General features: G+C 35.2%; 3 protein-coding genes and 1 long non-coding RNA gene across 4 annotated transcripts; all 4 read left to right on the forward strand.

The window, feature by feature from the left end:
• Window positions 1-1464: 1464 nt before the first annotated feature.
• On the forward strand, window positions 1465-4152 carry LOC110704283 (pentatricopeptide repeat-containing protein At5g03800-like). The gene has a single exon (XM_021882074.1). It carries the CDS (start codon window positions 1465-1467, stop codon window positions 4150-4152), a length of 2688 nt encoding a protein of 895 aa, XP_021737766.1.
• Window positions 4153-5421: 1269 nt separating this feature from the next.
• LOC110704315 lies at window positions 5422-9746 on the forward strand. The gene is made up of 3 exons (XR_002507903.1): window positions 5422-6604; window positions 7912-7992; window positions 8120-9746. It is a non-coding gene; the product is annotated as an uncharacterized LOC110704315 (long non-coding RNA).
• A 4166-nt stretch (window positions 9747-13912) lies between these two features.
• LOC110704316 lies at window positions 13913-24877 on the forward strand. Its single transcript, XM_021882105.1, has 19 exons — window positions 13913-14575; window positions 15395-15512; window positions 15627-15811; window positions 15896-16003; window positions 16315-16379; window positions 17669-17774; window positions 17946-18029; window positions 18266-18412; window positions 18507-18635; window positions 19160-19227; window positions 19482-19515; window positions 19589-19673; window positions 19838-19905; window positions 19974-20087; window positions 20203-20238; window positions 20368-20454; window positions 21157-21248; window positions 21392-23431; window positions 24644-24877. Exons 1-18 carry the CDS (start codon window positions 14420-14422, stop codon window positions 21486-21488), a joined length of 1779 nt encoding a protein of 592 aa, XP_021737797.1. The 5' UTR covers window positions 13913-14419; the 3' UTR covers window positions 21489-23431; window positions 24644-24877.
• On the forward strand, window positions 23954-25971 carry LOC110704284. Its single transcript, XM_021882075.1, has 4 exons — window positions 23954-24051; window positions 24644-24698; window positions 24784-25507; window positions 25592-25971. The coding sequence occupies exons 1-4, from the start codon at window positions 23954-23956 to the stop codon at window positions 25969-25971; spliced, it is 1257 nt and encodes a 418-aa protein (XP_021737767.1).
• The last annotated feature ends 1 nt before the right edge of the window (window position 25972 follows it).

Raw genomic sequence — 25972 nt, forward strand, 5'->3', positions numbered from 1 at the left:
CATCCATTTAATGCGGATTTTCATCCATTTATTTATATCGGGTGGATCCGGTTTGCGGATATCCATTTAGAATTGCAAACCTTAAGTGTACCAATGATAATTTCCCAAAAGCTTATAACCAAACACCCCTTAAATATTATTTTTCTTCCAATATTTGCTCCCTCCGTCCCTTATTTTTTGCCCCATTGTGAATATATACTCCGTAGGTCAAATTTATGAAACCGACCATGAATTTTCGTTAATCTATAAGAGATAATGTATACTCTCTCTGTCCCATAGCACTTGGAACGTTGGGGTGGACACGTAGTTTAAGAAATTACAAGTGGATCTATTTAAAACATTTGTTTATTATATAAAAAATTCTCTTTCGTTTTTTGATTGGCGCTCTTTCTCTTTTGTTTTTTATATTACAAGAAAACAACAAGTGGAGTGGCCTGGTGGGAGTAGGGTAGATGAGGAGAGAGAAAATGTGGGAAAATATTTTTTTTATTTGTGGTCCCATTTCATATTTAGTAATGAGTCAAGTATTGTGGGTTAGACGAAAATGAGAACTGTGTCAAGTAATATGGGACAGAGGGTCGGAGGGAGTACATGTGAGTTTTTGTTAAAATTATCTTATTGTATACTTCCTCCGTTTTTTATTAGTTGATACGTTTGATATTGGCACACAGATTAAGGAAAGATGAGAAGGAAAGAGAAAATACAAAACTACCCCTACAAAGTTAAAACCCACCCACCACAAACTTGCCTAATAACCTACCCATTTCCCACGTTGGAAAACATAGCAGCTAGTCACCAAGCCCACTACCACGGCACCACCACCATCACCACCACCACCACCACCTTCCATCACTTAACAACTCCACCACCATCGTCAAATTTGCAACCCACATAATGGCTAGATTAAAAAATTAATCTTAATTTTATTTCTTTATTGGAGATTTCTCCGGCAATGTCGGCATCAACAACTTTCAATTCTCAGATTCGGTGAAATGTCTTAACTCCATCATATCCTCTCTGAATGCACCGCCCATACGAGTGGTGGGTATGAGGAGAGAATTGAGGCGGCGATGGAAGAGAAAGAAGTCGGTGACGGCCGACGAGAACGACGAGTGAATTCTGACGTGTCAACTAATAAAAAACGGATGTAGTATTATATTAATATCAAAATTTTATAATATATGCATAGAAATGGAGATACATACGTTTGAACACGCGTCTTGTAAAACGTGAAAAGTCAAATGAGGCAAAAAAAAAAAAAAAAAGGGATAAATGGATTACAATTTAAAAACCTTAACCGTACCAAGCCCGTTGCCAGACCCGGCCCATTGCCTGCATCCACCAAAACACCTCCCTTCCTGACATTCAAACAACTCTGGATAACACAAAAAACATTACAGAAAACAGAGCAACCAACATTACATACCCCTTCAATTTACCAAGAGGATATGGTTCGCGCCATTAATGGCATCAACCTCTTCTCCTCCTCAGCTCTTTCTCTCTCCTCTTCTTCACCCTCCTCCTCTTCAATTCCCCCCAAAATTCATCCACTCTTCTTCAATTTCTCTCTCCAAATCCAACACTTTCGCAACTTCTGCTGCTCAATTCCTCACAAATTCACAAATTTCACCTGTTTTCCAGCAACCCCATCTCCCATTTTCTTCTCAAAACACTGAAAACGAACCTTTTTCGCTGGAAGACGCACAAATTCTCTACCATAAGTGCCTCGAGTTGCTTAAATTGTCTGCGCGTTACGCCGATGCCGAGCTCGTAATAGCAGTTCATACATTGATTGTGAAGTTGGGAGAGGATAATTACTTGCTTAATTCGTTGATTACTGCTTATCTTAAACTGGGTTTGCTTGATGATGCTTTTGCTGTGTTCAAAGGGATGTCGAATCCTGATGTTGTTTCTTATACTGCGATGATTTCTGGGTTTGCAAAATCTGGATATGAATTTGACGCAATTGGGTTGTTCATGAAGATGAGAAAGAGAGGTATTGAGCCTAATGAGTTTACTTTTGTTGCATTTTTAACTGCTTGTTCTAGAATTTCTGGGTTGCAATTGGGGTTTCAGATTCATTCATTGGTGGTTAAATTAGGGTATTTGTTTTCTGTTTATGTTGCAAATTCTTTGACGGGGTTGTATAGTAGGTGTGGTTTTTTGGATAATGCACTCCAGGTGTTTGATGAAATGCCTCAACGAGATATTGCGTCGTGGAATACTGTTATATCTAGTGTTGTGGATGAACTGATGTATGATAGGGCTTTTGAATTGTTTCATGAAATGGTGAGAGTAGATAGGTCTAGGGCTAACCATATCACGCTTTCGAGCCTTATAAGTGCTTGTGCTGGGAGTTGTGCTCAAGTCTCGGGACGAGAAATCCATGGTCACGCGCTTAAGATGGGATTTGATAATAATTTGAGTGTTAGTAATTCACTTATTGGGTTCTACACGAAATGTGGCACTGCTAAACATGTTCAGGCTTTGTTTGAGCGAATGCCTATCAAGGATGTCATTTCTTGGACAGCTATGATTACCGCTTATATGGAATTTGGAAGGATTGAATTAGCTTTGGATATTTTTAAGAAGATGCCAGAGAGAAATTCTGTCACTTTCAATGCCGTTTTAGCAGGGCTTTGTTTGAATTCAGAGGGTTTAGGAGCTTTATCTCTGTTTTGTGAAATTGTTAACCGTCGTGTTGAATTAACAGAAAACACACTAACAAGTGTTATCAGCGCGTGTAGTTTACTTGGAGAAAAGAAAATTAGTGAACAGATACATGGCTTTGTGATTAAGTTTGGCTGTAAATCAAATGCTTGTATCGAAGCTGCTCTAGTAGATATGTGCACAAGGTGTGGGAGGATGACAGATGCTCAAAAGATGTTTCAGCAGAGCCAATATGATCAAAATCTTTCAATAAAATGGACCTCTTTAATTTCTGGATATGCTCGAGATGCACAGCCGGAAGAAGCAATGACTTTGTTCAAGTGGGGCCAATCTGAACAAGCCCTGACAGTTGATGAGGTTGTAGCAACTGCAGTACTTGGTATCTGTGGAACTCTAGGATTTAATGAGATGGGAGAGCAAATGCATTGCCATGCCCTAAAATCAGGACATCTGTATGATGTAAGGCTAGGTAATGCTGTTATCAGCATGTACTCAAAGTGTGGTTACATGGAAGATGCTTGGAGGGTTTTCAATCTTTTGCCCATGCATGATGTAGTGTCATGGAATTGTTTGATTGCTGGCCACCTTCTTCTAAGAGAGGGTGATAAAGTGTTGGCTGTTTGGTCGAGGATGAAGAGGGAACACATAAGACCTGACTTAGTTACACTTATTCAAGTAATTTCTTCTTACAGGCATACCAAGTTGAATATGCTAGATGATTGCCGGAGATTGTTTTTCTCATTAACTAGGGAGTATGATGTTGAACTTACTTCAGATCATTATGCCTCCTTTGTTAGCGTTTTAGGCGAATGGGGTTTCCTTGAGGAGGCTGAGGATATAATATCTAAGATGCCTTTTGAGCCAAAAAGCTCAGTATGGAGAGCATTACTTCATAGTTGTAATCTTCATTCAGACTCGATTGCTGGAAAGAGAATAGCAAAACATATTCTAGATATGCAGCCCGAGGATCCTTCTACATATATACTCATATCAAACTTGCTCTCTGCATCTGGTAGATGGCATTGCTCTGAATTGGTTAGGGATGAAATGAGGAGGAAAGGGATCAGGAAACATCCAGCACGTAGTTGGATTGCTCATAACAACAAGGTGCATGCATTTTTTACCAGAGATAAGACTCATCCTCAATCAAAAGACATCTATAGTGGATTGGAGATCCTGATCTTGGAGTGCTTAAAGTCTGGATATGTACCTGATACAAGCTTTGTTCTTCATGAAGTGGAGGAGCACCAGAAGAAGGAATTCTTGTTCTATCATAGTGCAAAACTAGCAGTGACATATGGCCTTTTGATGACCACGCCAGGAAGACCTATTAGAGTTACAAAGAATGTTCTTTTATGTGGCGATTGCCATAACTTTTTAAAGTATGTATCAAGAGTCACTAGAAGAGAGATATGTGTTAGAGACACCTCAGGCTTTCACTGTTTTTCTAATGGCAAGTGCTCATGCAAAGATCACTGGTAACTTGTACCTGCACCGATTGAATATGGTCTTGCTTATCAAACCATTGGAGGATCAAAAGTCCAAAGCTCTTGTATGTGATATATTCAAAAGCTGAGATGGCTGAATGTATATACATGTTGAAGGAGAAACTAAAGTATAGTAGGAGGATGAAATTTTGAGGTATATAATACAAATTTACACAGTACTGCAAAAAACTATTGCCCTACATAATTTTCCAGCTGTACGCATTCTTTTTGCATTATTTTCATCGGAAGAATTCTCTCTGCATATGTGACTAGTTCAGTAGTCTTGCCAACCTCTCCCTGTATGTGTCTCCTGACTTTCATATTGTTGTCACTTCCATTCAATATCTTCACACTTGCTTAAAGAATTAGCCTTTCAATATTTCTTGCTTTAGTGGTGCTTACTTCTTGGTGACTGGTAATGCAATGCTGCTAATCAAAACACAGGCATCATATTGGATTCCATGTTTAGATTCTGATTTGGAACTTCCTTTTTCTTCTATCTCCTATTGAATTTTCTAATTTAAGTGTTGCTGCTGCTGAGTTTAGGTTATGCTTGATTAGCTTCTAAAAATCTGCTGTTAGTTTCATATCTGCTCCTTGCCTGATCATACTGATTGTGCCTCATACCCCTCTACACATCAAGTTTGCACTGGAAGTGTGAAACTAAGCAAACGTATTGCTATATGGGTTAAAAAGCAGGTGCTCATTGCTCCTAAATTGAAGCTGCAACCTACTGCTGAATTCTAGGCTGTTGCTGGCGTACCATCACATACTCTTGATCTTACCTCTTAATGTTGGTAAACTGACCTGTCACAGGATACGGCATCAAAATACTGTTAAGAATTGCATCACGAATATCTTGAGTTTGTCATGGCTTTTTTTAAGATGAAATTTTGTTTTGTTTACTTTTATTGCTGATGTGATGTCTCTGGAGCTGTGGATGATGAGTAACGCTAAGTAAGGAGCTCCAGCTCAACCCCCTCCCAAGAAGATGTTTAATGCCAATGGTGGGAAATTTGCTGCAGCAAATTCATTGTTTCTTCTATCTACCAATCTCTCTTGTCCTTGTTTAATTAGTTGGTACAGCTAACATGGTCATGCACACTGTCATAAACACACTAGTCCTGGTGTATGATGCTAAATGTTGTGTGTTGTGCTCTAAACTCTTGTAGGTAAGGATTAAACTGCTTTACATGTAAATATAGAGCCCCCCCCCCCCCCCCCCCCCCCCCCCCCCCCCCCCATCCTCTCTATCTGGCAATTAGCAATTAGCTGTGGGCTTTGTTTACCATGGCATACTATTTTGCAGGATATTTTTCTTATTCAACTGATTACTTACTGATGATTATTAGAACCCGCAAGATGCTCAGCAAACGGTGTAGACTCTGAAGTTTCTAGAAATAGTCAACCAGCGCTAGCTCTAATTGTTTCCTTTGATTTTGAGATAGCTCAATACCTTTTTTTTTTTTTTTTAAAAAAAAAAATTATGTATCTTATCTTTGAATTACTTCTTTGTCCCATTTTCTTCTTGAAATAAGAAATGGGCCTCTTTAATCTTGTTTAACAATCTGATGCTATTTATTCATTGTCATAATACCAATAGTTGAGCTGTTTGTAATGTATATGATCACATTGCTGTTGTCTGCACCCAGCTATTATTTAATTTTTCTTGAACCTTATTCTCAGTTTTTTTTTCTATCTAGTTTTGATGTCCTCCTTTTCTGTGTATTTTAAAATCTATATATTATTTAAAGCGAAGGAAATTACGCAGCATGTCATCATTACCTTTACCAACTTCCAGTTCAATTGTATTTCGTCCAGATATCTACGTTGCCTAGGAAAGCTTTTGCAGATTAGGAGCTGTGTACTAAGTGGTATAGGATTTCGTCTTCTTGTTTGCTTGTTGCATCCAAGCCATTATATAGATGGGGGAGAGATGGTTTTCCTTCCTCATCTCCCCCCTCTTCATTTACATCAGCTTAGCTCAAGTTTTATCTCTGTTAATATACAACATATAGCATAATATACTGGTCTCTTGAACTGATTTCTTCAGGCTTCAAAGATTTTCCATTATCTAGCTGAGACAACATCAGCACAAGAAGCATCTATTTTAGCCAGAGAGACATGATCTCTGCTTGAAGCACCAGGGTCAAAATCCACATCGTGGTGCTTTTATCAGATTATTCAGAGTTGTTTGGACTTTGGAGACCAATTTCTCATTCAAGTTTTGACTGGAATCCTAGCTATAGAGGAGGGAATTTTCATGTTCTGTATGCTTGTGCCTTGCAGTTGAGTTGGCATCAGAAGTACAAGTGTACTTCAGCTCATTTAATTTTCTTTCTGTTATCTTAACCAAGTACATCAACAGCTCTCGCTTTGTAGCAAGCGGGCAGGCAGTGCTAATAACTTTTGGTTGACATTATCTCTTATACAAGCATTGTTGCCAGGTTAGTTATCTTGTAACTTAAAGTCCATATAGCTCTACAATTTTGAAATTTTCATGGTTGAGGATATTATTCAAAAGGCTTTTTTCTTTTTTTTTTTTTTTTTTTTTTTTTTTTTTTTTTGCTGAAAAGAATTCTCTTTAAACACATTGCTTCTTAGTTGTGAAACTTCCTATCTTGGTCCTTCTTCATACGCCTTTATCTTAGATGCCTCTTTCTCTTTATGTGGGTTGGAGGGGTGGGAAGAGCGGACTAATTATTAATGCTATGCTCCTTTGTATTGGTTCACATCTTTATTACATTTTTCTTTGAAATATATCCAACCAAACTAAATATTAAATCAGGTCACAGTAGACCATAAAAAATTACTTGTGTATCCGATGGACTGGAGTCACTGGACTAGAGTAGATCTGGTGTTTTTTTTTTTTTTTTTTTTTATTTCTTTTTTTAATATAAAATAATATACTTCGTATGTTATTGTTGTTTTTGACTTTGGTGAACTTATAGTTAGACCAGAGTACCAGATTACTGTATCGGTAAGAATGAATAAAGCATTTTAGGACTGACTAGATCAGGCAAAGCTCAGACAAGATCATTTTATCTCAACCTTCAGGTGAAAGGAGTATAGTACTCCGTACTGGTTATATTAAGAATTTTTGAGATAGGAATTTTAGAATATATTTATCTATTATAATTATTATGGTGAAAAGATACCCTTAAAATGTGGTAAAAGGTACACTAAGATTGAAGAATGATTGGGTATTATTAGGTCCACATCAGGCGCTTAGGCCTCGACAGCCCTAGGATACACAGTGATCTTGTAGATGCACCAGTTGCGCTTATATGATGACCTAATGAAATCTACTTGGAATGTTTTCTACCTTTTCCTAGGGTTAACAAAATATGAAAGCAATGCTTCAGAGGACCCTTTAATTTTAATAGTCTGAACAACCAGACATACCCCTGTTTTCCAGTTTTGTTCTGTCTCATCTTAATGCTCAAAGAAAGCCATGCACTACATGGAATGTTATTAAAGTGAAGATTACGTTGCTGCTATCAGATCTGATGTATAGAGATTCTGTTTATAATAAAACTATCAGTGGTAAATTCTTTCACGGCTTTAGTTAATATTTGGCCCATTTTCTCATGCTTTCATAAAATTAGATGTCCAAATCCATGCATAGCTATCAATCTTTTTGAGTTTCTTGATTGAATGTTCTTTTCTTAAATTTTTTATAATGTTTCTCATGGAAATATGGAAGTGAATAAAACGATTTCCTTCTCATAATTAAACTCTTGGAATCTTGTAGATCTTCATCCAGCTTGTTATAGTCATTGATGATACTCTCTCGCAGTGGATGCAGCCTTATGTACAACAAGCCTTATTGAAGGTTACATATTGTTTTTGTAGCTGTAAACTTGCATTTTATGGTCCTTTTTTCTTGAATTTTTCTACTTTTTATTCTGGGTTGGGTGGTTCCAGTTTTCTTTCCTCATATATCAGCTGTTGTTTCACAGATTATATCAACATTGTCATCACCAGCTTATCATCCACTTCTCCATGGTTGTGCTGGCTAATCATCTTTATTTCCACCGTCTTATGTGCGTATTTTCTGCTCTCTGCTTCACACTGTATGAGTATATGTCTAAGTGACAAACAGAGTAACAGACAGTTGCTCATTGAGCAGCTAAGCTGTAAAGCCTTTTGTATAATTACTTGCATTAACTATGGTGTGTTATTCCTTAGGTATTAAGATTGTTCAAGTTTGTTTGTATTGGCTTCAGTAGCCTAATGTGCATATATTCTTGTTTTGCTACTAGACTGATCTTTACTTTTTTGGGGCCGTTTTTACTTGAATCGGGTCTTTTTTGAAGAGGGGGAGGGGGCTGCAAAAGAAATGTTATCTTTTAGCTGGATATTTGAAGAACAGTAGAACACTATGGCAGGGATTGTTGGAGACTAAAACTTTTCTAAAAAATGTCTTGGATTTGAAGGGTTTTGAATTTAGTTGGAGTCATGGAAGGGATGGATTTAAGGGTTGCTAAGTTGATCATGTTTTTAAAGGTTAATGAGCATCCAAATTGGTCATAGAGTGGCAAGGGATGAGGGTTTGTCTCTTAATTCATCATATATATTTTTCTTAAAAATATATAATTGTTGGTTGATCTTGAGAATATAAGACTAAAAAGTAAATGCAACATTGGAATAAAATTAGGCTGGTTCAATTCATTGATTATAAACCTATATAAACAGGCGTTTCTGGGATTAGATGCTAAGTTATAATGTGCTATATGTGTTTAGTAGGCTCTTTTTTATGTTATTATTAATTATATATTAAAATGGAACGTGTTTAAATGGCTTTACATACAGAAAATGATATAATTTGATGCCTGGTGCAAGCAAAAGCTGCTTTTGTCCTGATTGACTTGTGCAGCTGTTCACTTGTATCTTGGATGCCTCGAATCTTTGCCAAGGTTAAAACTAAGCAAAAAAGGACGCTCATTCCTCTTTATTTGAAGCTGCAATTTACTGCTGAATTTTAGGCTGTTGCTGGCTTGCTGCTGGGTTTTAGCAGCTTTTCAAAGGGGTTTAATAATTGCTGCAACTCTACTTAATCTTTCTGCTTAATTACATAACTTTTCACTGTGATTGTCCATCTTTATAGACTTTTACACCATTATCATATTGGATGTGTTCTCTTAGAAAAATGTTTTGTCATAATTGTGGCTACCCAATGTTTGTGTTATTTTCTACGCTTATGTGGTTGTAGAAACTGTGACAACTCATCCATCCATGCTTGCTTTTACCTTGTTTTGATTCTGGAGATAGCGATGGAGCTAGTTGAGGGAGCTTTCCGGTTGATAATATGTAGTTTTCTTTGTCATATTTTAATGGTAATGTTTATGTTTGGCCTTGTTGATGAGGTTCTAGTTGCTGTTATGTTTTGATGTTTCTATAAACACGGAAGGATATATGATGTGCACGATAACAAACTTTGAGTACTTCTTTATAAGTTGCGAATAAAATACTTTATGCATCATTGTTCCAACAGCTGAAAAACTGATCGGTTATATATATTATACAACGCACATATTTACAACGCACATATTTTACGTGATTAACTCAACAGCCCAGTGGTCAGGGACTCATGTTAACCATAGGTAGCGATTTCGAACCACAGTAGCAAATTAGTCATCAGTTACCCATTTCCCAACAAATTGAAGCACCAAATGCAGCCTTGTATTATTTCTCTCCATTTCTCCAACTACTTTTATATGAACCGATTGTTGTTGTTTATATTCAAGCAATCACTAGTTTAGGGGTGTAAATGAGCTGATACGTTTAAGTTCGGTCAAAGTTTGGTCAAAATCGTCTGTTAAGCTAAGAAACAAGCTTGAACAAAAATATTAAGCTCGTCAAATAGATGAACAAAGCTTGAACAACATCATGTTCGACTCGCTAATGTTCATGATCAGCTTGTTTAAGTCCATTTATAAGTTTATTCATGCCCAATTAAAGCTTGGACAATTTTTTATATCTTTTATTCATATATAGTTGTAAAAAGTACTATTTATTTTATCATGTAAAAGCATGAAAACTCCGTCATTATCTTTTTCTATAGAAAGAATATAAATATCTTATATAAAATTAAATGGATGTGTTAAAATTAGAAGGAAACCATTTTTTTATTAATAAATTAGGGCTCGTTTATTTAATCAAGCCCGATTTAAACTCGTTTAAGCTCGAACCCAAACTTGAAACGCAAACGAGTACGTTCGTGAACAAAGCTCGAACAAGCCAAATTCTTAACGAGCCTAGCTCGAACAAGATTTTTAAAAGCTCGTTCAAGCTCGAGATAGTTCGAACACGAATAATTCTTATCAAGCTTAGCTCGTACAAACTAAAACTCGGCTTGACTCGGATCGTTTGCAGCCCTACACTAGTTAATCATTAAATTAATATTAAATTCCACTTGTTTAGATTTTAGGATAAAAGTAGAAAGAGAAAAAGTAGGTTTATATATTGATGTAAAATTAGTATTAATTAATTTAAAGAGAGGCTAGTATTTTGAGGAAGTTGAGAGAAAGTTTAACCCCCAGACCGAGTTACAATGAACTTGGAGTAGTGAAACTGGGCCCCCGGGAGCTGCTCAAAAGCTGCTATTTGGGACACTGAAACCGATGATAAAAAAGATGAGGGTTGGTGAGAATGGCCTGTTAATTAACATATTTAGTAGTAATAGAATTTCTGTTTATTATGCTGTTAAAAATTCCATTTTTGACATTTATTGTAGTCCCTAAAGTTTTAACAGCTTAGTATTTTGTTATTATGGTAATAATATCATCAAAAGTCCCTAATGTTTTGTCTATCAGCAAGAAATTCCAAAAAAAACAATCAAGGTCCCTAATGTTTGGTCTAGTCAGCAGCAAAGGTCCCTAATGTTTGGTCCAGTTAACACCCAAGCTCCTTAATGTTTGGTCCAGTCAGCAAAGTAACCACCCAAAGGGGTGGTAGAGGGACCAAATTCAAACTTTTGAAACATGAGTGACTAAAACCAAACTTATACCAAACGTTAGGGACTGTATTTATAGTTTACTCAAGTTTGGAGCACTAGGAAATGCTTAATGACTCTCGTAATCTGATGCCTAATGGTGTGCAAGCTGACCAAAATTTGACCAAGTCTACGAATGATGAGGCGAGTCCCCTGCTATTTTCAGTGGAACATATTATTGTTGATGGTCACGTTGGCGAGGCAAGCTCTGATATGGCTGCACCAGGGTTCACATTTGGTACTCAACCTAAGCAGGTGCAACAAAATTCCCTGACCTTTACAACTAGCTGGTGCATCAGAGGATGTGACTATGAATGTCGAAAATACTCCGACTAAAAGGCATTTTGACACTATGGTAGGGAAGGAAGATTACTCACTGAAATGCAAGAAGAGAATAAAGATTGATGTTTTGAACTCATAGAACGTGAAGGGTCTCTCAGTAGTGGGTCACGGGCAAATCCATCCCCGCGAAGAGCCATGAATACCTTATGCTGGAACTGCCGGGGGTTTGGAAACCCTCAGGCAATTCGAGTGCTACGTAAGTGGTGCTCATCTCTTGCCCCTGATTTTGTATTTCTTTTCGAAACTAAAATAGATAATGTTTCGACAGAAAGTAAAAAAGGTCTAGATTTGGCTATGATTGTGCTTTTGGTGTTAGTAGTAAAGGTCTTTCTGGTGGTTTATGTATTTTTTTGGAATAGTAGTAATGTTACTTTTTCTCTTGTTTATTTTTCGAATAATCATTTTTTTGGGAATGTTACCACTGTCGAGGGTCTTAAATGGCATTTCATTGTTATTTTTGGCTCGCCAGAATCTGCTAATAAATACAAAACTAATGGTTTGCTCCACTCCTTGTGTTTAGGAACTAGGAAGTGAGGAACTTTGGAGTGCGTGAAGAGAGTTAATCTATTTTTTTTTGAAATAAAATTATAATATCTTACACAACGACTTCGTTGCAACAATTAAACTTGTTGCGATAACTTATTTATTTTTTCACAACAAGAGTCTCGTGGCCAAAAATAACTCCTTTTTTCGCCAAATCCTGCCACACGAAATTTTTGGAGAGGAGATGAATTTTTATTTTTTTCTGCAACAATCTTTAATCACGGACTTAAATTTTACGTAGCGGAAGTTGCTTTTTAGCTACAAATATTTTACTTGTTGCAAAACTTGTTGCCAATAAACTATTTTCTTGTAGTGTTAATCGCATGGCATGTGACATAATAGCCATCCCATTGTCGACCGTTGCATCGGAATCTACTTTTAGTACGGGAGGTCGTACTTTAGATTCATTTCGGAGTTCTTTAACTCCTAAGGTAATGCATCTTTATCTTTTTATTTTATGAAATCAAGTTTGTTTATATCTAAATATGATTTTGTTTATACATATTTATGTAATACATTTGCATTGAAGATGGTTCAAGTGCTACTTTGCACACAAGATTGGCTTAGAGTTAAGGGAGTGCTAATCGTTGATGTGGAAGAAAATTTGAAAGAGTTAGAGGAAATAGAGAAAGGTAGTATTAATTTTATGTACTTGAAATTTTGTTACACCAAATTTATTATTTCATTGTTATCATTCATTAATATATTCTAATATATTCTATATTGTTTTTTATTTAGAGGTACAAGGTGATGAATCTAACGATGTAGACGATGAAGTTGTTTTCGTGGACTCATTATGTGAATCACGCAATCAAAGGGAAAACAACTCGTCAAAATTCAAGTTGTCTTTGGAGAATTTATGTATTTCTAGTATTTGAGACTTAGAGACTTTATGTAATTTTATGGATTATTTGTTAATTTTACAAAGTTTGTATTTTTGGTGTTTGGGAATTGGGACTTTATAGAATTTATGTAGTTTTGTGATTGATAATTTGAGATTTTATGTAATTATTAAATTATGCAACAAGTCCCAACAGGTCCGGTCCGGTTTTGGACCGATGTACAGCCCTACCGGCGGCTGGGGGTTGGGCTGTCGGTAGTGGGGGGTCACGGTTGCCGATGGTGGGGCTGGGCTGGGTTAGGGTTTTGGTTTTTTTTTTTTTTTTTTTTTTTTTTTTTTTTTTTTTTTTTTTAACAAATAGGTTATTGACACGTGTATATTGTGAGCCCCTCTAACGGTTTTCATCCAAAAATATGTTAAGTGGTGGTTAAATCCATTTTTTGGGTTTTTTTTTTTTTTGGTGTTATATATTTCAAATTTTTTTGTGGTGTTATTTTGCAAAATTTCCTATTTCCTATTTCATATATACATATATATACAGTACAACTAATAGAGTTTACTTGGAGAATGATAAATCCTAAACCTAGATTGTTTTGGAATAATACAAGGGCGGTATAATGGACATCCGCACAAATATATTTCGTAACAATTTTACAATCATCTCTATCATAGCATTCGTACTCTGTATTTTGATCAACATTTGACAACAATGATTTTTTGAATATTTTGTATTTTTTATTGATAAAATAATTAATTATAATGATAATTTAATAACGGTTATTAAAAGTAACCGTGCGTAGCACGTAGCACGAGAATTAACCTAGTAGTAATAATATCACAATGACAGAACGGTAAAATATCATTATGATATTTTCTATTGTGATATTACATTTATAAAATATTTTAGTCAAATATATTGAAATTGTAGACTTAATAGTTGATACTACCTCCGTTAAATATTAGTTGCAACTTTGGGGTATTATTTGTGAGATATAAAATATTCCAAAGTTGCAATTAATATTTAACGGAGGTAGTATAAAGAATGTTGAAAGGGAAAAAAATAGCACCATAATGTGACACGTGATATTTTTGGTATTTGTTTTAACATTATGTTACTGATTTACTTTCTTCATGCGTTATGAACACTTCGATATAGTTTTTATCCTAATAGTTGTATATTTAAATGATTCTATTCCAAAAATTAAAGAATGACAAGATTGACAACTAATTCTAACCTATTCTTAATTTGTTTACCCTGAACAAGATTCAACTTGTTCCTATTTTACTTAACCAAAACCAGTCTTGACATTTGACACTATTCATATTTTTCTATGTGGGTCTAGATTCAGATCCAGCAGTTGCTGGTTCCGGGTCAAGAAACCGGGTAGTGGTACCCATTTTTATTTTTATTTTTTTTAATTGAGCCCCATAATCCGATAGAGAATCAACAACGTGTCAGTATGTGGAGCGCTGAAGAGTGTGTTATGCTAATACCGTTGGAAAACACCAGAAACACGAATTCTGTGATTCTGTTTGAAGATGAGAATGAGAATGCTCCAATTTCAGCAATTACAATGCCAACAACACTTCAATGGCGTCTTTCTTTCTCACTCTTCTTTACTCCATTCCTCCATTCCACGGATTTCGAGACCTTCTACTGTTAAGTGCTCGCAATCATCTCCTACCAGAACTCAAGTAACCCAACTATTTCCTTTTTTTTTTTTTTTTTTTTTTTTTTTTTTTTTTTTTTTTAAATTTGTGAAGTAATTTGGATTGAATTTCATGATTTGACTCGAGGAAGAGGATAGACACGATACAACTATTTTATTAAAATTTGTTTGTTAAGTTGTACTCCGTATTGTATTTTTAACCATGTCGGGGTTAAACAATGTGTCGGGGCTACAATGCTACATCTACATGTAGAGCATTGTATCATAGCTTCTTATCATGTTCGGGTTGTGCTTAGACATCAGTACTAAGCTATACCGTAGCTTTGATGTTAAGTGTTTAATATGAGTGTATAAAGTCGGGTTACATGTTACATGTTACATTCAGACATCTGTACTAAGTTATTATACCTTGGTTTGATGTCAAGTTCTTCATATGATTGTAAATTCTGGTTACAATGTTACACGTCGGGTTTTGTTTTGTTTATTTGTATCATGCCTAAATGGTGCTTAGACTTCAGTATTAAGGTATGCTATGCTTAGATGTCAGTATAAGGCCGAAGATAAATTATTCTTGCTGATTAAAACTTGTTTTTGCTGATTCGCTATTATATTTGTTCTTTGAAACTGCCAAATAACTTGTTTTTGCTGAGCTTATATTACTTACTTTAACTAAATGGACTTATTTTTACTATACTAACTTATTTTATTGAATACAAGTATTAATTTTGTTTTGTAAACAGAACCGGATCTAAGGCAATATACTAGTCCTTATATTGTAGCTTAATTTTTGATGATATAGGTCTTAGTATCTTGTTGTAAGCTTGGATGTTTTATTGGATTTCAGAGGATAATGGAAAGCATATCGGTAGGAACAGAAGCTGGTGGTGCAGGAGGATCGTATTCTTATACCGCTTTGAAGAGGTTGGATCAATTATGGACAAACATTTGCTCTGCTGAAACAGGTGACAGTAGTGTACTTCAGATCATCATTTGTATAATAGAGATATGATGTTAATATGGTACATTATTGAAGAGATTGGATATGATTGTTTAACGCGTCAAGCTTGATGTTGCAGTAACTAAACCACCACAGGTAGTTACTAGTGTTACAGGCCCTTTTGTGCATGATGACACTTCTGGGAAGTCAGTAGAGAATTTTGATGTGATAGTTTGTGGAGGTACTTTGGGAATTTTCATTGCCACTGCATTGTGTGCCAAACGCCTTAAGGTCGGGATTGTGGAAAGAAATATACTGAAAGGGGTATAGCATGAAATCTTTGATTGAGCAAGTGTTTAGGAGTGAAAGTCTGCTTGCTCTTATTAACACTTCAGTTTTTGTGAATAGAGAGAACAAGAATGGAATATTTCAAGAAAAGAGCTTTTGGAACTTGTAGAAGTTGGCATTTTGAATGAAGATAACATTGAACAAGCTATATCTGCAGAATTTAATCCTGTGAGTTTCCTAGTTTCTTTATAAATTACTCAGTAATAATCAAGCTCTTGAAAGTTTTCTTATTTGGACTAATAATTTCAAAGATGTTGATTATCATGTATTGCGGTTACCTCTAGGGTGTAGGTCTATTTGTAAATATAGTCCAAAACATAATCAATTTTGTTCTGAACCATACTTCTTGCATGTCAAGGCTTGCTTCTGGCAGATTTAAATTCCTTCACGAGGCTCAAAATTGGCTAGCAAACTTTTTATATCATGATCTTGACATTGCTTTTATGTTTTTCTTCTCCTTGACTTGATCGATTCTGCAGAATAGATGTGGATTTGAAGAGAAGGGTGAGATTTGGGTCAAGGACATTCTTAATACTGGAATTTCGTAAGTTAGTCCTATCCAATTGCGTATATTATGTGATGCTTGTCAAATTGGTAATAATAAAAATCTCTTCGTGAAGCTAATAAAAGCAGAAGAGAAGATTGCTTTATGAACTTATGAGAACAGAAACTTGCTGTATTGGTCAAGAAACCTTGTTGTAAACTTAAGATAATGGTAGACAATGACATGATCCCTACTGATGTGTTTGGATACTTATGCTGGAGGGAAAGGGAGGGGAGCAAATAGAGGGAAGACTTGATAAAACCGAAAGAGGATGTGTATTTCCTCCAATTTATTTCGGACTTTGGTAGAAAATAGTCCTTTATAAAGGGAAGGAAAATGGATCCTCTCATTTCCCTCTTTTTCCCTTCCTCCAATTCATATCCTAATAGAGGAAAATGGATTCATAACACTCCCTCCATTTCTATTCTTTGAATCCTCTTTCCAAACACATTATACTTGAATAAGCATATTAAAGCTCCCCAAAATTTCTTTTGTCTGGTGAGGGTGCAGTATTTTTTTGGTCAACAAACATTACACATTCCGGTCTACATGATCTTGACTGACCAAAGGGGTTCTGTTGCAAATTTTTTCCAAAATACTTCTTATAAACAAAGCTTGAATTCTTACTCAGGGTCAACACCCAGAAAATTAGGGCCTTACTAATAACAGATAACACTAGCATTCATCAGCAAATCAAACTTTTCCCTTATCCCATTCATGATCAATTGCTAAAGTAGTAGAACTAATTGAGCTTTCAACACTAGCTAGTGTGAAAGTCTCCTCAGTTTCTATGTAACATACTATCCAAATAATACACTGTCTTTGCTGTATTCTAAATTTCTAATCTAATAACAGTTCAAGAGTTTGCCAGGGACACTAAAAAACTTTGCAATTTGAAGCAATTTTGATTGGTAAATTGATTAAGGCTAGGATATATTATTCAATTTTGTATGGCACACTGGTCCTTTATCCATGAAGACCAAGGACCATGCTACCGAAAAAGAAAAGGAAAGCCAATTCTTGGTATTTGGTGCAGAACCAAAGCAGGATTTATCCTTTTTTTTAATAAAAATTTTAATCTTATGGTTTAGTTATCAAATTTCCTATTTTCTATGTGTACACAGTGCAGACAGTTTTCTCTAGTTTGAATATCTCTTACATTTTGTTATTCCTAGACAAAAAAAAAAAAAAAAAAAGCTGGAAGAATATGAGAAAAGTCCTTAACTGATGCAACTCATCTGACCAATCTTGTCCTCTATTTCTCTGCCCGCCTCCTTAAAAAAATGCAGGCCAGCTAAGTTGATTGAGATAATGAAGGAACGCTTCAGGTCTCTTGGTGGTATTATCTTGGAGGGTTATAGTGTATCTAGCATATGTGTATATGATGATTCAGCAGTAAGCTCAAGATCTCAGCTTAATCTGACTTTTGGTAGTCACCTTCACTTACTGAGCAACTTTATACCATTATATCTTCTAAAAGGATTGTAATCAGAGTGAAGTGGACATTTACTATACATGATTTATGCCGCTATAAATCATTCACTGTTGTTGTTCCTGGCGTTGTAGGTTTTGCAAGTATCTGAAGAGAAGATTTTATCATCACGCCTAATCATTGATGCTATGGGAAATTTTTCTCCTATCACAAGACAGGTTAGTATTTTAGTTTCATTATAATTCACATTTCTAGCACATGAATGCTTTTATGTATCCTTACTCCTTAGTATCCTCGTGATTATTTCTTCTAGGCTCTCCCTAACTGATCATTATATTTTTTAACTTTGCAAAATTTGACTAATAAGAAAGATCAGGTTATCAGATGCTTCTTTTTTAGAATAATTCTTTCAGGCTCTCCCTAATTGATGATGTGGCTTACTATTGAGTTACAGATACGAAATGGAAGGAAGCCAGATGGTGTTTGCGTTGTTGTTGGTTCCTGTGCAAGTGGCTTTACAAATAACACCACAAGTGATGTCATCTATAGCAGTGCAACAGTGCAGAAAATTGGTCAATCAGAAGTGCAACTGTTTTGGGAGGTGATCTCCCTTAAAAGAAATAAGCATTTTAACCAGCTGGTTTTATTTTTCCTGCAAATTTCCATCGCCTAAACTATCGTGGTACATTCTGCAGGCGTTTCCAGCTGGTTCCGGTCCCATGGATCGTACAACTTACATGTTTACCTATATGGATCCTCAGCCAGGATGCCCTACCCTGGAAGATCTCTTAGAAAGTTACTGGAAATTGATGCCAAACTATCAGGTGAAATGGATAATCTTGTATCTTTATTGAGGGATTAAATATCCTATTTCACTTCTTGCGTTTGGCCTTCTGAATTAGAGAAAAGTTGACCTTTTCTTTGTTACTTTCTACTCATTGAACTTGGTAAACTTAAATCTGCTGTTGGTGCCTTTCAGTTTTCTAGTTAGAATTCATGTCATTTTACACGTCTTTGTTTTTGACAATTTAAGATGGAAACTTAATTAAGTTTATAACTCTTCCCGGGTCTTGGTATAAAATGCTGAATATTTCCGGTGTTTCTCTGGCATAAAGTGAAAATATCGACTCTCAAAAGTCAAAACAATATCAATGTTTCTGTGATGCAATATGACTTTTACTGCTTTTCTGGCTCTTCATTGAATATGTCTTGGAATATATTTATCCTGAATTTGGTTTCTGTTGTTTACAAAATGTATGAACATTCTGTGGTTCTGCTTGCGTAAATTATGAGGTCATGCTTCTTCCCTGATTACAATGACTTTTCTATATTTGTTGTTGTTTGATAGGGAGTTTCTCTGGATGACCTCGATTTTATGAGAGTTGTATATGGCATATTCCCTACTTATCGTGACAGGTAATTTATAACTTATAAGTGCTAATAACTTGTTTCATGATCTGTATATTCTCTTAAAGTATATATTTCATTGCATAAGTATCTCTTTATGAATATAATCAATTCCTGAACAAAGCATAATAGTTCCAATCTCATGGAAATAAACATGAATAACACACTTATATTTCTTGCAAACCTCTTATCGATGAGTATTTTACTAATTGTATGCTCTTCTTTCGTCATTCTCCTCTGATTTTTTCACTGCGATATTGCAGTCCACTACCAGCTGCATTTAATCGTATTCTACAGGTGTTTCACATTGTAACTCAAAACCCTTCCATGGATTATATGGTTTCAAGCATTACTAAACTATATTCTGCAGTTTGGTGATGCTAGCGGTATTCAATCCCCTGTTTCATTTGGTGGTTTTGGAAGCTTGACCAGGCACCTTGAGAGATTATCGTCTGGTATACTTTCCAGTCTTCCACAAGAAATTACTGCGTAACCTATAAAGCATGAAAATTATAATTGTTTTTTTTTTTTTCTCAGAATGATACTGGATTTTATTTTAAACTTCATGTAAAACTAGATTAGCTAATTCATCTAATAAGCCCTTATCCTGTGCCATCAGGAATATACGAAGCAATTGAGGGCGATTTTCTTGACTCGGACAGCTTGTCACTGCTGAATCCATATTTGGTAAGTGGTACTTGACACTCTAATAGACTTTTATCTCAGCATATATTAAGTCAAATATGTATTTGCAGCCCAATCTAAGTGCTTCTTGGCTATTTCAAAGAGCAATGTCAGCAAAACAACAGCCTGATGTATCGCCTTCTTTCATCAATGATCTACTTCATGCTAATTTTCAGAGTATGGAGGTAAAGCTTACATGTTTCTTGAAATGATCCAGATATTTTTTTTTTTTGTTCTACAACAATTTTAAATTAGAACATTTATCTCTTCTGCTATCGTGACATTGTACAAAATCTACAGAAGCTTGGTGATCCTGTTTTGAGACCATTTCTTCAGGTCATTGTCTCTTTCATTTTCGCTGCTCTTCTGATATCTGTGTGCACGTATTAATATACTTAGCTTCTAGACATAAAACTTTTAGGTCATCCTGATTATTCTAACATTAAGGTTAATGTTTTTGGACAGGATGTCATTCAATTTGGACCCCTGGTCAAAACATTGGGTTTGGTCATGCTTACTAAACCTCTCATCATTCCTTCCATATTCAAGCAGGTAAGTTATGAGTAACTCCTTTCTCACATATTATTAAACTTAACTTCTAAACTTTGTACCAAACATAGAGATATAATGTGGAAGAAGTATAGAATGTTGATACTGGCACCTAGCTCTACTGCCTGTGAAATCCTAATAGTAGCATTGTACTGTATTCTATATGACCCGTTCACACTAGCTCTTTGCCAACATCCTCGGACTTAATTTCTTTCTTTTTTTTTTTTTTTTTTTTTTTTTTTTTTTTTCTTTTTTTTTATCAGGGAAAAGATTATACTTTACTTTTAAAAATACAATAATAAGACCCTCCAAAACAGATGTTAAAATCGAATAAAACAATTACTGAGTATTTCCGTGCTTAATTATGGCATGTGCAGGAAGTTGTCCACTTAGGACCTGTTATGTTCAGCTTAATTTCAGTTCAGTTCAGTTCAGTTCTTTTGCTAATTCAGTTCAGTTTAGTTCCAATCAGTTCAGTTCAGTTTAGTTCCAATCAATTCAGTTCAGTAAATCGGAACAGTCCCTTAGTTTGAACCATATATATATTGCACTGTAGTTTGGATATGTGACACAGACATTTAAAGGGCTTGCTTGCTTTGCTATGACAAAAACAGTTGCACAAACATGCTTAAGGAATAATGGTACTCAGAATTAATCATTTGTCAGTTTCACATTCAAACTCATTCGATTATTTGATGTTTTCAGGTTGGTTTTCCTGTGCTGATTGATTGGTCCGGCCATTTCTTTATGCTTGGTTATTACACATTCCTCTCAAGCTTTGTAGATCCTTTAATTAGGTAAGTATTATGAGCTGTTACTAATCGAGTTTATATTTCATAATGACCTGATGGTTGCATGGATGAGGCGTACACATTAACTGTATTTCATCTACTTCTTTTGTGGTTTGATTGTTCAATCTTGATCGCTTAGCTTTTCGTAGGTCTTCAATTAACAAATTCCCCTCCAAGATGAAGTTTCAATGGAAGCGATATCTTGATGCTTGGAAGTACGGAGCTGGTTTAGACTATAGATTGTGAAGTACTCCCTCCGATTTTTTTTTTTTTTTTTTTTTTTTTTTTTTAATGCATCACTTCTATATTTAGTAACTTTATACTATTTTTATCATTTTTCTCTTTTACTTTAAACCTCACTCAAATTATTTTATCATTTCTCTCTCTTCTATGGTCCCCACTTAAATAATAAAAATATATATCTTCTCTCACATATTTTCTCTTTTCTGGTCCCCATCTTACTTTTACTATAATAATTTATTTATCAACTCACAATATTATATTACTCTCCTAAAACTTTGTGCATTTCCAATTAATACAAATAAAAAAAAAAATAAAAAAAAAGAGGGAGTAATACATTGTTGAAATACCAGAAACGTAAGACAACTTATTCAATACTTCTTCATATATTGTATGATTTGATAAGTACATAATGTGATACTCTTAAACTTCTATGTAATTTCCAGCAGAAAATTAAATGATCAAGTGGTTTTACCTTTTATCTTAAAAAAGATAGAAATATACTGATTATTTTCCCGGTGGACTGATGGTGTTTTGATATCAAAATAATTGTTAATGATGGTCTTCTATAAATTTAGAGCATGTTTGGTAAGAGTATTTATTGGGTTGGAAACGGATTCAACTAAACCATTACCATTATCTAGTGTTTGATTAGAAGGTTTAGATTACAATTACCATAATCTAAGACTAATGGTTTCAACCTAATTTTATGTTTACTTGTTTGCGTGTATGTATCACTGACTAATTACATCGATTTAAAAAGAAAACCTAAAATTGCTAGTCTTATTAAAATCAAAATAGGACGAATCTGATCGTTAACTTCCCTCCCCCCCAAATAGATCTGATTGCTTAACAAGTCTACCACGTTTCCCCTACCATAGTGTAATGCAGTTTCATACGGAGTATAATATTTTTATTTTTATTTTTTGACAACGTCTTATGGAGTATAATACTGTAGTATTCTTCCCTCCGTTTTTTTTTTCCTTAAAAGCTACACTTGTTATTTTTGTCCGTTTTTTTAAAGCTACACTTTCTCTTTTAAAAACCCATTACAATTTAATAATGTATCTTTACCTACTAGTGATCCATATTGTCTTACTTTATCATTTTTCACTCCTTCAATGGTCCACACTCCTTTCTCACCACTTTACTTTTCAATAAAATAATAACTTTACCATCTTTTCTTAGGATTTTTTTATTACCTGATCTACCCAACTAACATCTAATTTTATTAAACTCCGCACAATCCTAACTATAGCTTTAAAAAAATAACGAAGGTTGTACGCATAATTTCCTTAATTTTAAAATGTGTGACAAATGTTACCTGTTACATTTATTGGAGACATCAGCATTATAGCTTTTATTAATCACACTTTCTTTATTGTATAATTGGTTAATTATTTACTACCTCCGTAAATTGTTATTTGCAACTTTGGAATATTTTATCTCTCACAAATAATACCCCAAAGTTGCAGATAACAATTAACGGAGGTAGTATATGGAATATAATTGCTTAAATATACTTCGTACTCCGTAGTTTTTATTCAATTTTTATACAAAGTATTTAAAATTTTTTGGGTTTTTAACATGTCTTTTCATGAACTTTTCTCATGACGACTTCTATTTAAAGAAGATAATAGGTTGAAGGTTAGTTGCAGCTCATTGTTTGTTCAGTACCACATTCTCTTAGGCTCTGTTTGTTTCAAGGGAAAAGCCTTTCCTTGAAAATAGTTTTCCTATTTTCTATTGTTTGTTTTGGACTGTCCCACAAAATGGAAAATAACACTAGAAAATACTTTTCCATTGAGGCCCAAATATTTTCCCAAAAAAATCAAGGGATTCCTCTTTTCCATCGTTGCTCGCTGCTCTCATTCTCTCATCCTCAAGCTCGCTGCTCTCTCTCTCTCTCTCATCCTCAAGCTCGCTGCTTCAAGATCTGCTATCACAAGGTAATTTCCAATTATTTTGTTTCCTTTCTTTGATTGTTTGCTTCTTTATTGGATTCAACTGGTTTATTTGATTCAACTGCTCTCGAAATTCTAGGTTAGGTTTGTGATTAATTAGGGTTTGTTAATATTCTTCTGTATTAAAGAACAAGTGAAGTAATAATGAAGAATTCTGGAATTTGGTTGATTTTTTGCTATTGATTTGGGAATTAGGGTTTGCACGTAAAATCAATTGCTATTGTGGTTTCATTGGTACTGAAAAAGTGAAAATTATTTCTGCTATTGTGGTTCGATTGATGGGTAATCTTGGTTTATGGTTCTGAAAATTGTTTCTGCTATTGTGGTTCGATTGATGGGTAATTGTGGTTTACTGGTACTGAAAATTGTTTAGATTGTTGGGGTCATATGGAGCTTCAGTAAGGCTAGTGTAATAATAGATACAAGCTCCGGTTGGAAAATGCAGCCGAACAGAACTCTGTTATCTGGTGACATTTTCCACCTTTGTCCATCAATTGTTGTTATCTTATGTATGAAGTTGCTGTTTGTATGTGCAATGATGTGCTGCTGTATGAAGTTGGTGAAAATTCATGTACTGCTTTGCTAATTGAGCCATTGAGGCATTGGTATATATTCGTAGAATTTAGCAATTGTTGTTTTGTTAATTGTTGTTGTTCATTGAGGCATTACTGGTACTGAAAATTGTTTTGTTAATTGGGCTTTGGTATCAATTTCTGTTATTAATTGATTTCAGCTCGCTGTTTGTGTGTGCTCTTTGCTCTCTCATGTCTGCTACTACTCCTACTCCCCTTTCTTATGCCGACTGTGTCACAACCCTTCCTATTAGCTCTCCCCACTTAGGGCCCAAACAGAGTGTTTTGGGAACTCACTGTCCCTTTGGTTTAACCTTCCCCACCTGTAATCATCACCTCCTCTGCCCACACACTATCCCTGTCTCTAATAAGGATACATGTTCTAAAATAATTAACCTTTGTCTTATGGGGATACTTTGTCCTTCTTGATTGGTCTGAGTCTTTCTGTCCTATCAACACTACTATCTCCTCCATTGGCCAGTGGGGTCAAGGTCTATTTGTTGTCCCACCAATACTGATCAATTGTTGTTTTGTTGTTTTGTTAATTGTTGTTGTATGTTATAGCCGTTGAGTTAGATTGATCACTTTGATAATACCATCAATCACCATAATTTTCTTTTTTCAGGTTAGTATTAGTTATGAAACTGGAGCGTGGATTGTCTACCCAAAAATCATCTAAGGTATAACTTTGCCCAAAAACCACTATCGAATTAATATACATATAAGTATGCTTAACCTTTTGTTTTTTTGATGGAATTGATGTAGATGACTAATGATACTAAAGGCATTGTTATTGGCGCTATGGCTGCTGTTATTCCCTACGCGCTTGCTTTTCTTAACGAGCATAGGTCTAAAACAAGAAGGCTAAGAATAATTAGGCGACCCTATATTAATAGAGATAGTCTGAGGTCGGAGATTGTTAATAGTGTTTTGTATTGTGGTGATACTCATTGTTTGGGTCAGATTCGTATAAGGCCTCAAGCATTTTTCAATTTGCGTAATATTCTAGTTGAAAGAGGACTTTTGAAAGAAAATATTCGAATAGGTGTTAAAGAACAAGTAATGATATTTTTATACATTTTAGGGCATAATGTAAGATTTAGGGTAGCGGGGGAAGATTTTTCCGATCAATTTGGACCATACATCATTACTTTCATGTTGTTCTTAAAGCCATCCTTAAATTGTACCCTGAATTTGTCAAACCACAAGCCTCTCCTCTTCCATCTGAAATTCAAAACAACCCTAGGTTTTTTCCTTGGTTTGAGGATTTCATATATAGGAGCTATAGATGGGACACATATACGTGCATCTGTCCCAATTGAAATGCAAGGTCGATTTTGTGGTAGAAAAGGTGGGACAACCCAAAGTATGCTAGGTGCTGTTGATTTTGATATGAAATTTACATATGTGCTGGCTGGTTGGGAAGGTTCTGCTCATGACTCAAAGGTCTTGCAAGATGCGCTCAAAAGGGGATTTAAGGTTCCTAAAGGTACTTTAAGATTATTTTTTTGTATGGTTTCTTTTATGCATTGGTTATAAGTTAGTAACTATGAAAAATCTCTTTAAATTGTAGGAAAGTATTACCTTGCTGATGCGAGGTATGGTGACCGTAAAGGATTCATGCCTCCATATAGGCGTACTCGCTACCACTTGAAAGAGTATACCAACAATCCACCCGAGAATGAACGTGAATTATTTAATCTTCGACACTCCTCGCTAAGAATGGTTGTGGAGTGGGCATTTGGAGTATTAAAGAAGCGATTTCGTGTCTTGGATGCTGAGCCATTTTGGCCGTATGAAACCCAAGTAGATGTACTTCTAGCATGTTGTGTGTTACATAACTACCTTAGAGGTGTTGACCCAAATGACCCAATTACAAGAGAAGTTGAAGTAGAGATGACATCACAAGATTTACAACACATGGGCGAAGCACGTACTCGAGGGAAACAGTGAC

Source organism: Chenopodium quinoa, unplaced genomic scaffold (assembly GCF_001683475.1).
Source record: "Chenopodium quinoa cultivar QQ74 unplaced genomic scaffold, ASM168347v1, whole genome shotgun sequence".
NCBI classification, from domain to species: domain Eukaryota; kingdom Viridiplantae; phylum Streptophyta; class Magnoliopsida; order Caryophyllales; family Amaranthaceae; genus Chenopodium; species Chenopodium quinoa.